The following is an 11,709-nucleotide window of genomic DNA, read 5'->3' on the forward strand; positions in this document are numbered from 1 at the left end:
TATATAGTCCATTGAAACAAAATGCCATTCCTTTACTCGTTAGATTTGAAGGTTTAAAATTATCAGTAACAAAATGAAAATAGGAAAAGTAGAACTAACTCTGAACACATACAAGTGGGGCCACATGAGTAGATTTCTACAGGAAAAAGTTGAAGAGAAATTACCTTTTCCTGAAGCAACTTTGAGGATGCTGCATCTCGATTTCCTTTTCCACCAGCAGTATTAAAATGAGACCATGGTAAAACTGAATTAAAAGTTAAGGAATCGTCCAAGGCAAAATCTGGTTTCATAAAAATCTATAAAAAAATGCAATATACATCCGTTACCCCTTCTAACATTGTAAGACTATTAAACAAAAATTAATTGGAGCTGAAATATGAACAGCAAGTGATGACAAGCTGAGATCTGTACTTATACAAAAAGAATTGCATTTTTAAAAAATTCTACTCAATATGTCAGCAAACTTGAAATACTCATAAAAGACATAAAATGGATCTTTGCCTTTACAAAGGGAGATGGTCATTCCACTATTATTTCTAACACTCCCTAATACAATACCACTGTGGACATCCAAAAGGGCGATAACATGGTTTCTAAATTTTTTATATTATTTCTCATGGAATTTTATCTTTTTAAAAGTGTCATGTCACTGTGTGTATTTTTTCTCCTGTTCAAAATGTTTTCAAAATTCATTTTTTAAGATTAAATATACATTGACTTTTAAAAGCGAAACAAATTCAAACTTTAAGAAGAGACTACTCCTTTTTCCTTACATCCCATATCTAGCAGGGCAACTAAGTGCCGCCATTATTAACTATATTTCCTAAATATTCCTAGAATCCCCTCTACCTTCAGAGCAGCTCAGTTCTTCATTTCTCTAGGTTATTATAAAAATCACTTTACTGATGCCCTGCCCCAATCTATTTCTTTTAAGGTTTCTAAATGCAAATATAACTGTGTAACTTCCTTGTTCCATGACTTACAGGTCAAATACCTTAGAGTGCATCGCAAACCCTCCGTTTCTTAAGACCTCACGTGCCCTGTAGCTTTGCATCTTGCCACTACCACACTTTACACATCCTACTCTAGTGATATTCAACTATCGTGCACACTGCTCTTACTATGCTTTGACATCTTTATACCTTCCTTTGTACAATCTCCTACCTTCCAGGGGAACATACACAACCAAAAGGATGTATGTGTCTCTGTGTCTGACTGAGATTTAATCATTCTCACCTCCAAACATCAAATATGGTATGCATACTTGTTAATTATTAAACTCATCCTTCAGAAAATTTACTTATTTAGCATGAATATCTCCCTAGAAACGCTATGTTCCTGGAAGGTGTATTTAAAGTTTATTTATCCTTACATCCGAAGAACCTGTCAAACATGCTTAACTGTCAAACATGCTTAACTGATTTCTGTGCTATGTATTTAATTATATTTCCTGATTCATCTCATTTATATAAAAAAAAACCAGTATGAACCTGACAGGAAAAACTAACTAGGGACATGAGTAAATTTATATTAACTCTAAATTATGTAATTTATCTGACTGTAAATAGTACCTCCTTTTGGCATTATAAATAAAAAGCATCAATTAATTGACTAAATATTTACTGATTCCCATCCACTGAAGAAAAAACAAAGATGTATTATTTCACAGGTCCTAATCTCAAGAATCTTCAGTGTAAGAGATGGGATAAAATATGTATATCACCATTTTAAAAGGAGAAAAGAGAAAATGCTTGAAAAGAGGGGTCTCAATAAAATACTATGGGAAGTCAGCAAAGAGGCCGATTACCTTTATCTGGAAGCATCATGTAAAGTTGACTTTTTGCAAAACATTATAGAGGATTAGGTATGGAAAAAATGGGAGGAAATATTCTAGGTTGAAGGAATAGTACAAGTAAAGCATGGAGACAAGAAGAAACAGCTTGGCTAAAAGTAAAGAATATAATAAAGATTTAATAAGTAAAGGTTGAGAATATGGTTAGTGATGGAAACCAAATATAATCAATGTAATCACTAAATTACAAAATTAATGCAATGGAATTAAAGGACAAAATTTGGATTTTATTTTATATAAATCAAAGAACTTTAACCACTAGGTTTTATAGGATGTATCATTCTGACACATTTCAATGTCCTCAATGAAAATTATAGAACCGTTTACATTTACCTCCGACCATTTATGCTGGCTTTTATGCATTTAAAAAGATAAATACATATCCAAATTCATTTCTTCTACGCCTTCTAATCTCAAAATTCTCTCTGTGGTAAACATCTCTATGGATACATGTCAATTTGAGTATTAATCATAGTAGATCAAGCTCATTCATAAAAGCATTACGTTAATAATAAATATAAATGTAGTAAAAAATTCTTAGAAAGTAAACATCAAATGTAAAGACAAAAATGCAGCAGACCTTGTCATACTGATGAACCCAAGAAAATACATAAAATACCAAATGTATAATGTAAAATATTATCAATCTTATATAAATAGATAGTATAACAGTTTCATTTATAAGTTAATACTGTATAATTTGGTTGTTTTTAAATAAGTTGTTCCTTAAAGAAAAAATGAGTTTTAGTTCACATATCATTTTGACAAGTGTCCACAGAGATAGGTATATAAGAAATATAAACCTAGTGTTAAATATATCACTTCCCACATATATGAAATTCAGGAGAGGTAAATCTATAGAGAGAGTAACTGGATTAATGGTTCCTGGGGAGAACAGAAGGGAAGGTTGGGGGAAATGGAGAGCTAATACAATGAGTAAATAAAGAAGAAAATGTTCTAAAATTGATTGTGGTAGTGACTGTACAACTGTTCTTGATATGACTGAACTATTGAGTTGTATGATATGTGGGTTACATGCCAATAAAACTGTTTAAATATATTTTACCATCTCCCTTCCTCCCTTTTCCATGTGCCCCGTCTGTCTGCTATTGCCTCACCCTAAAGAACAAGTGTTGCAGACCTCTTTGAAAATCTAATGAATGCAATAGACTGCCCAGAAAAAATAAAAACTACTATATACCTCTACAAAATGTTTCATAAGGACCTGAAAGGGTAGTTAAGATCAAAATAATTCTCTTCTGAATGGAGAGACTTAAAATGTATTGGTAGTGTTTAGTGAAGATGACGAGATTGAGAATTCAAAAGAAAAAGAGGAAAAGTGACACAAGGCCTGAGGGGATGAAAGGTGGCTAAAACATCAGAAAACAGTCATATGAGATAGCTCCTTCTAAGGCAAAATTAAAGGCCAAATGTTAGAAAACACTATATTCATACTTAAATTTTTGTTAATCTGTTTTTTACCTTAGGTACCTGCTCCAGATCTGTCCTGGACTTATCTATGAAAAAAGCAAAAAGAAAAAAGGGTTTTCAAACTTGCTTTCAATTAACTCCATGAGATGTACTTTTACAGATTCAGTATTTTACTAGGTCATGTATAAAATAGCTGAAGTTTATTCTTTCACAAGAATTTATTGAGCATCAATTATATGTCTAATATTAGGCAAAGCACTGAATATTTCGTAGGTTTCAAATAATATTATGAATTGTAGTGAGCAATAACAGCCATTTTTCCCAATTTTAAAAAAAAGTAAACAAAGGGGGGGAAAAGTAGGCACAGAAAGCCTGATACTCTAAATTCTATGAGATTACGTTTGGCATGCTATATAAATTTAATACAGTGAATTAAATTCTAAAATAGAAATGTTCTATTTTTATTGTTCTAAAATATGTTCATCCAGAATGTCTTCATAATCATAAATTCCCTTTTTAAAATACTGTATTATGTTAAAACAAACACTTTATTCTTAGATATCTTAGTTGTGTCATCTACGACCTAATCTACAACAGATGTTAATGAGCTCAGGTGCTAACCAATAAGTCCATGGCTTGAATCCACCCCGGAGCACTTCAGAAGAAAGGCCCAGCCATCTACTGTGGAAAAATAAGCCTCTGAAAACCCACCCTAGAGTTGGGTGTAGACTCAGAGCAGCAATTGTTTCTAAAGCTAACCTCTCTGAACTTGGATTCCATTCCTTCCTGACTCTTCTCTGACCTTGTTCCATTAATTACCCCCAAATACATCTTCAACCTGTTCCTTCTGCTAGCTCTTCCTCTTCTGTATAAAAGCATGCTCAGTTCTAAGGAGGAAAAAAGGAGGAAAGGAAGGAAGTACAGGAGGATAATGGGTTGGAGGGAGGGAGGAAGGGAGGGAGAATTGGAATGAAAACGAGACAAAAAGGAAAAGGATTCAAAACCCAGGGCTAGACTAAACTGAGGTAGGAGAGGCACACGGGGTGCAACGTTTAAGGCAGCCCTCACTCACTGCTCACTCTCAGGGTTATTCAAGTGCCTCTTTCCTCGTATAGCTCTGTCTCTGGGGAAACAATCTCGCTTCCAGTCAGTCCCCTTGTGCCAGGACTGTACATTAAATCTTCAAGTGATATTCCATACTCATAGTCTCCATGTCTATTATGCTCACTCTTTATTACATAGCACTGAGTGAAGCTCCTGTAACTACCACTTAGCGTAAATGCTCTAAGTGGAGCACTCTTGATTTCTCTCTCTCTCTCTCTCTCTCTCTCTCTCTCACTTCCTAGTTACCTTCACAGGTACCTCATTCCCAGTCTGCCACTTCAATGTCACAGCTTCCTACCATCACTGCTCTTCTAACTATTCACATCCTTCTTGGGTGATCTCATCTACATCCTCAGATTCAACTACTATCTCTGTGCCCCCATATAAATATCTGCAGCCCACTTCTCTCTTCAGAGCTTTAGGCTGCCCACTAAAATATTCCCTTCTCTGCTTCTTCAACTAAAGGAGCCTACAAAATTCCTCCTCCAATATATGTCTTTCTCTAAACTCAGTGGTCCAAGAACCTGGGAATCACACTTCGAATAATCTTACTCTGATATCAACCCTACTGGCCACCACGTGCCTCGGTTTTCAAAATCTCTCTCAAAGGTCTAATTTTCACTATAACCCAATCTAATTATTATTTGGTCTCGTCCTTTCCAGTGGTTATTATTGTCATAGCTATCTCCTAGCCCATAGTATATATTGCATCTCACAACTGATTATCCAATTTTTTTCACAGTAAGATATAAAAATATAAATCTGATTGACTTTGCTAAATCTTTTTAAGCTCTCTATTGTCTAATAGGGAAAAAAGGGTAAAATTCCTTAGCACAGTACACAAGGCTCTTCATAGTCTAACCCTTGCCTACTTCTTCAGTCTCAGATGCTCCTAGTAGAGATTACATCCTGAAGTCTGCAGCTACCAGACTGTGTTCTCTCTTGATCCGATGGCCTTATATAAACCGTTCTGGTTTCCTGGAGTGCTTTTCCCCACATAAACCTTTTGATCTAGCTATATGAAGACACAGTCAACATCAAGAAACGCTCTCAGGCTAAGTTAGGAGTTCTATATAATCTTAGTGCACAGAACTTACCATTGTTAATAAACAATGCTGTCGTTTTGTATAGTTTTGTACAGTTGCTGGTTTATTTTTTAACCTTACCCAGAAGATCATCAATTCCATGAGGATAGAGACTATTTCTACTTTTTAACAAGTGCCTACCACCCATATATTCAATAGGTATTTGTTGAAAGGGAACACAATTATACTCATAATTTCTTAAAACCTTCTAGAATTATGATCTACCAATATTTTGATAAAATGAAAATGAGAGCGAGGACAGCAAAAGAGATATTAAAATTAAGATACTTTCATTAATATTTCTGCTACAATTTATCACCTACAAAAAGCACATAATCATACCATGAGTATGTAAGAGAGTCCTGTCAAAAGTTTCTTTAGGAGGACAGATATTCTTGCATCTCTCATGAATCTTCTCTCGCTAATAAAAAGACAATTAGGTCAGTGAGGTCATAAATATTATGTGGCAATGAGTATTCAAAACATAAAAATATTTCAAAATAGACTATCAGTTATGTCAAATGAGTTCTGATTTTTAACATGGATCATTAGCTTAATTGAAATAAAAATAACAAGTGTAATAAATCAAATACCACTATAGCACCTTAGGAACATATTCATATCCATTTCATTCCATTTTCCACAAAATTTTTTAAGCTCCCTCATTTATATGATACCTATATACTTATATTCATGCCAACTAATTATAGAATCTTCATAAATTTAGGATGAAGTGAGAAAATTAGAAAATTACATGTAATTATATATTGAAAGTCTTAACTAATGCTTGATACTAAAAGTTTGTTGTTGTTTTGTGATATGGGTGACAGTTGATAGATCAATTTGGATTCCCATTCAGCAATTCATATACATTTGTTCTGTGAAATTGACTGCAATCCCATAATGCAACAGTACTCTTCCCACTTCCTCCTAGTGTTTATATTCCCCGTCCCTCTAATGAGCGCACGTGACTCTAATGAGCGCAGGGTGTTACTGTCAAGTTAAAGAACTAGCTATTGTTTAGCTGAAAGTTGAGCACCTGGGAGACTGTGTTGAAATGTCAGAAGAAAACTTGAAAATCTATATGCCTAGGACAGAAATTATTCACTGATACTTTCCCTCAGATTAAAATATACACATACACACACAACAATGAAATCCCATTATACTTTTGGATCAGATGACCACTGACAACATCATGATCTTCTCAAGGACTGCACAGATATATCTAGGAATGTGGCTGAGTACAGTAATGAAAAGAAAAACACAGAGTTCCAGTTTTGTCCGGTAGGGTTCAGTCCTTTTCTTTTCAAAATTGTATGAGATAATCTTTTATTTCTTTCCAAATAAAACACAGTTTTCTTTTTTGTTTGCTCTGCTTACATATTAGCATTTTAAGCTCCATAGAAGGATGGCAAGACTTTGTCTCATGTACTTGGGACATCTTACCCGGAGAGACCAGTCTCTGGAAAAGAACATTATACTTGGTAAGGTAGAGGGACATAAATAAGAGGAAGGCATTTGACAAGATGACACAGTGGCTGCAACAACACTCACACATACAAACAATGGTGAGGATGGTGCAGGACCAGGTAGTGACTCATTCGATTGTACATAGGGTTGCTATGATCAGACCCAGTTTTACGGCAGCTGCCAACAACAATCATCCTGTGTATCTGAAATTCAAATTTAACTGAGCATTGTTTTTATTTTTTAATTCCAACAATCCTATGTGTGCTACAAAAAAACTTACACTAGTACAATTCCATGTTCTCTCTTTAACCATTGTCATTTTTTACATATGTAATAATCCCCATAGTATACTATTATATGTTTAAACATTTAAAGGGATTCCTATAATAAGGGAAAACCTTATGTATTTACCCATATAAATACCAATTCTAGTGCTCTCCATTATTTTGTGTAGATCCAGATCATCATAAATGATTTCTGCTATATGAGAAAATACTCCCAAAAAACAGAAATTCTACTCCCACCCACACTGAATGAAAGCTAGGTATTTAAATTTTTTTACAAAACAACCTTATCACCTTCAAAGTAGTCTCCATTACACTTAATACAGTTCTCAAATCTGCGATTCCATTCTTGGAAACAGTTTTCAGTACTTCCCTTGTTTTTTTCTTCACCTCTTCTCCACTGTCAAATCTGTCCTTTCAGGAAGTTCTTCATTCATGGACACAAAAAAGAAGTCACAGGAGCAAGTTCAAGTGAGTAAGGTATATATATATGGGGCACACTGCGTTTTGCCAGAAACTGCCACACTGAGATGGTTGTGTCAGCAGGTGCACTGTTATGGTGGCAAAACCAGGCTCCCGTTTGCCACAAATCAGGCCTTTTTTGTTGCTGTTGCACACTGTTAGGCAATCTTTTCAGCACCTGGTGGAATGAGTTCCAAATGCACTATGAGTGAACATTATTGTCCATTCGGAAAGTTGATGGGCATCCAGAACAAGTTTTGTCATCAACTGAAGGTTCACCTTTTTTGAAAGAAGAAAACCACTCTTATATTTGAATTTTTCCCATAGCGCTGTCCTTATAAGCTGTATTCAACATCCCAACAGTTTGGGCGGCATTTTTCCCAAGCAGGAAACAAAATTTCACAGCTGCACACTGTTCTCTTAGGTTGGTCATTTAAAAAAAAGAGAGAGATTCGAGTGAAACTTTTTATGAAATAATTCACTGTGACCAGAGAGAACCTTCCCAGGTGATGCCACTGGGTGCTAACTCAGCGAGTTGCTGGATGCTTGCCTAGAGGGGGGTGGGGGGGAATGCATACTATAAAAGCTCCACTCAGCACAATTTTGTTTTGGGGGGAGTATCACCTCGTATTTATTATCAAGGAGGTGGTCTGCTGTGAATTCTTTAGGCTTTATTATGCCCTGAAGTGTCTTTATTTCACCTTCATGTTTGAAAGATATTTTTGTTAGGTAAAACATTCTAGGTTAACTTTCCATATTTTGAAGATGTTCCATTATCTTTCTACTTCAATGAAAATTCAACTATTATTCTTCATACTGCTCCTCTGTACTTGTCACTTTCCTCAGACTGCATTCGAGATTTTTCTCCTTCTCACTGATCTTGAACAACTGAATTATGATGAGCCCTGGTGTGGTTTTCCTCTATTTTTTGGTGTGTGGGTTGGGCTCCATAGATTTATGGCTTATAACGTTTCTTAAGTTTCAACATTTTTCAGCTATTATTTTTCAAATATTTTTAGTTTCCTCTCTTCAAGTCTCCAATCACATATGCAGTGTTATTGGTAGCTGCCATCGAGTCAGTTCAAGATTATAATGACCTCATCCACATTGGAAAGTACTGCTTCGTCCTGCATCATTTTATAACCAATTGCAAATTGGACTTTAGTGATTCATAGTGTTCTCACGGGCAGATATTTAGTTGAAATATCAGTCTTTTTTTCCTAGTCTACCTTAGTATGGAAGGTCCACTGAAACTTGTTTGGCATCATAGAAATATACAAACCCTCACCGACAGAGAAGTAGTGACGGTACATGAAGTAGACTGGCCAGAAATTGAAACTGGGTCTCCAAGGAAGGTGAGAATTCTGTCACTGAGCCATCAGCGTCGAGCCCTACATGACGCACCATCTGAAATCCTCTTCACATCAGGGATGCTCTTTTCATAACTTTTCTGTTTCAATTTTACTAGTTTATATCACTCTATTTCCAATTTCAATAACATTTCTTCTGTAATGTCTAATCTGTCATTAATCACACAAAGTGCAACTTGCATCCCACACATTGTAGTTCTCAAATTTCAACGCTTACTTTGTTTTCTACATCTTTTTGAATATATAGAGTAACACCTGTCTTGATGTTCTGTTATGGTACTCCTAAAATCTGTACGAGTCTGGGTCAGTTCCACTGATTGATGTTTCTTCTCATTTGGGACCATATTTTCTTGTGCCTTTGCAATCTTGGTAATCTTTGTTTGGAGGCTAGATATTATAAATTTTACCTTGTTAGGTGGTATATATTTTTATATCCTATAAATATTCTTGAGTGCTTTGTGTTTGTGTGTATGTTTCTAAAACGCAATAATGCTATTTAGATATCACTTGATCCTTTTAAATCTTGCTTTTAAGTTAGGCAGGTCCAGAGAAGTTTTTAGCCCAAAACAGATTATTCCCAGTAATGAGATAAGACTTGCCTAGGTAGTCTACCTAATTCCCATGAATTAAAGTTTTTTTCAGTGTGCCTGTTAACAACAGGCACCATTCCTAGCTTTAAGTGAGCACAGGCAATGTTCTAATTCTTTCAGGTGGTTCTTTCCCTGACTCTCAGTAGTTTATTCCCATGTTGTTGCTGTTAGTTGCCTCTAAGTTGACTGCAACTCAGAGAAACCCTGTATTTGCACAGTACAGTTGCTGCACTGAGTTTTCAAGAATGTGGCCTTTCTGTAGCCAATCACTAGGCTTTCTTCCAATGGAGCTCGGGGTAGATTTGAACTGTCAATTTTGGGGTGAATAGTCAATCCCAAACCACGTGTAGCAGCCCTAGATAAGTAATGAGAGTCCTCAAAATCTATTTTGCATGTATTTCTGTATTTCAACAAGTTCACCCAGACAGTTAGATCTAATTGTTGAAAACAAAACATAAAAAAATTCTATGGCTCACAGTGAGATGGCTGACCAGGGCCCCTGACCCATACAGGCCTCTGCTATGGCAGTGATGGCCCAGCCCTGGTGTCTGAGTGATTCCCAGAGCCCAGCAAAAGGGACCAAGTTTCCAGAGCCAGAAGACCAGGGGACACACCCCTAAATACGGGCTCATTTTCCACTCCACCTTCTGGCTGAACAGCTGCAAGAACAAAGACCCCATCTCCCCACACCTGGCAAACAAACGCAGCCGTGCCTCTTGGATCGATTGTTTCTCTGAGGTACCCACGACTGTATTTGGGTAAAAGCTTTAAGAGCAAGTCAAAGAGCAACTCTCCTCCTACGAGACTGGGGAGGTGCCTCGGAAGAATCTGCATGTGATGAAGGAGGCCATGGTGCAGGCGGAGGAGCCCGCTGAGGGGATGACTAGGAAGCTGGAGAAGCGGGAGAAGAAACACTTGAAAAATGAAAAGACGCGATTGGCTGCACTTGCGTCTCAGGAAAGCAGCAGTGCTCCTGGGGAGTGTGAGGTCGCTGGGCAGGAGAGCAACGGGGACAGGCCCAAAAGGAAGAACAAGCAGAGGGCTCAGGAGGCTCCACAGGAAAATGGATTGGAAGACCCAGCTCTCTCTGCTCTCCCAAACCCAAGAAAAAGAGATCTAAGGAGGAGCTGGTCAGCAGTGATCCAGAAGGGATGTCTCTCCCCAAGAGGAAGAAACTGAAACCTCTCCCCAGAGGAGCCTGCATGGGATCCTCAAGAGACAGCAAATGGCGGGAGCATCCCAAAGAAAAAGCAGCAGCTCCCCGTTAAGGGGGAGCCTGCCAGCAGTGGACCCGAGGAGGCGGCTGCTAGCAGCAAGAGCAACAGCACTAAGAAAAAGAAAAAAAGATTAAAATGGACATTCCCTGGTGCACCCCAACCCTCTCAATAAAGAAACAACTCCACAAAAAACAAACAAAAGAAAACCCCACAACTCTATGGCAATATACACATACAAAGGTAAATAATACTTTTAGGATTTGCTTATGCTTTAGACTGTGATCCACAAGGTTAGCAGTTTAGACTCACAAGCCATTCCTCAGAAGAGCGGGGCTTTGTACTCCTATAAACAGTTACAGTCTCAGAAACTCACAGGGACAATTCTACCCCGTCCTTTAGGGTCACTATGAGCTGGGCTTAATTCAATGACAGTGAGTTCGGTCTTTTTGGTTTGAACATAAATATCAGGTATTAAAAATAAGCCAAATCCTGGATTGTTTTAAATACCCAACATGTCTCCTAATCATAAAAATAACATAGCAATCAAGTAAAATATAATCAACTAAGTCCAAATTAAGCTTAACACACACACACACACACACACACACACACACACACAAACCATAAAGGGAGATAATTATAAAATACAAATAAATATCCCTCTAAAATTTAATGATTATTTTTTAAAGGTTGGAATGGTAACTAGATTATACTATCAATAGTTAATTATCACAAGTGATTAACAGTCTACCTCAAACTCAACAATGGTCTTAGCTCTTCCTTAAAAAACAACATTAAAGCAACGGATTGAGATACAATTATGTCTGAAGCAATCAACACT

The 11,709-nt window shown here is 36.7% G+C and overlaps 1 protein-coding gene and 1 non-coding gene across 5 annotated transcripts in view; one reads left to right on the forward strand and one right to left on the reverse strand.

Annotated features, from left to right (window-relative positions):
* VPS54 (VPS54 subunit of GARP complex) overlaps window positions 1-11,709 on the reverse strand; it is a 92,436-nt gene that overhangs the window by 49,568 nt on the left and 31,159 nt on the right. For all 4 annotated transcript variants that reach the window (XM_075535706.1, XM_075535705.1, XM_075535707.1 and 1 more), the window contains exons 4-6: window positions 5,815-5,893; window positions 3,335-3,369; window positions 165-296 (exon numbers count right to left, since the gene is read on the reverse strand). In XM_075535706.1, the coding sequence (XP_075391821.1) occupies window positions 165-296; window positions 3,335-3,369; window positions 5,815-5,893 (246 nt within the window). The remainder of the gene's footprint in view (window positions 1-164; window positions 297-3,334; window positions 3,370-5,814; window positions 5,894-11,709) is intronic.
* On the forward strand, window positions 10,122-10,209 carry LOC142431245 (small nucleolar RNA SNORD86). Its single transcript, XR_012780780.1, has one exon. It is a non-coding gene; the product is annotated as a small nucleolar RNA SNORD86 (small nucleolar RNA).

The sequence above is a fragment of the Tenrec ecaudatus genome, chromosome 17 (genome assembly GCF_050624435.1).
Source record: "Tenrec ecaudatus isolate mTenEca1 chromosome 17, mTenEca1.hap1, whole genome shotgun sequence".
Taxonomy (NCBI): Eukaryota; Metazoa; Chordata; class Mammalia; order Afrosoricida; family Tenrecidae; genus Tenrec; species Tenrec ecaudatus.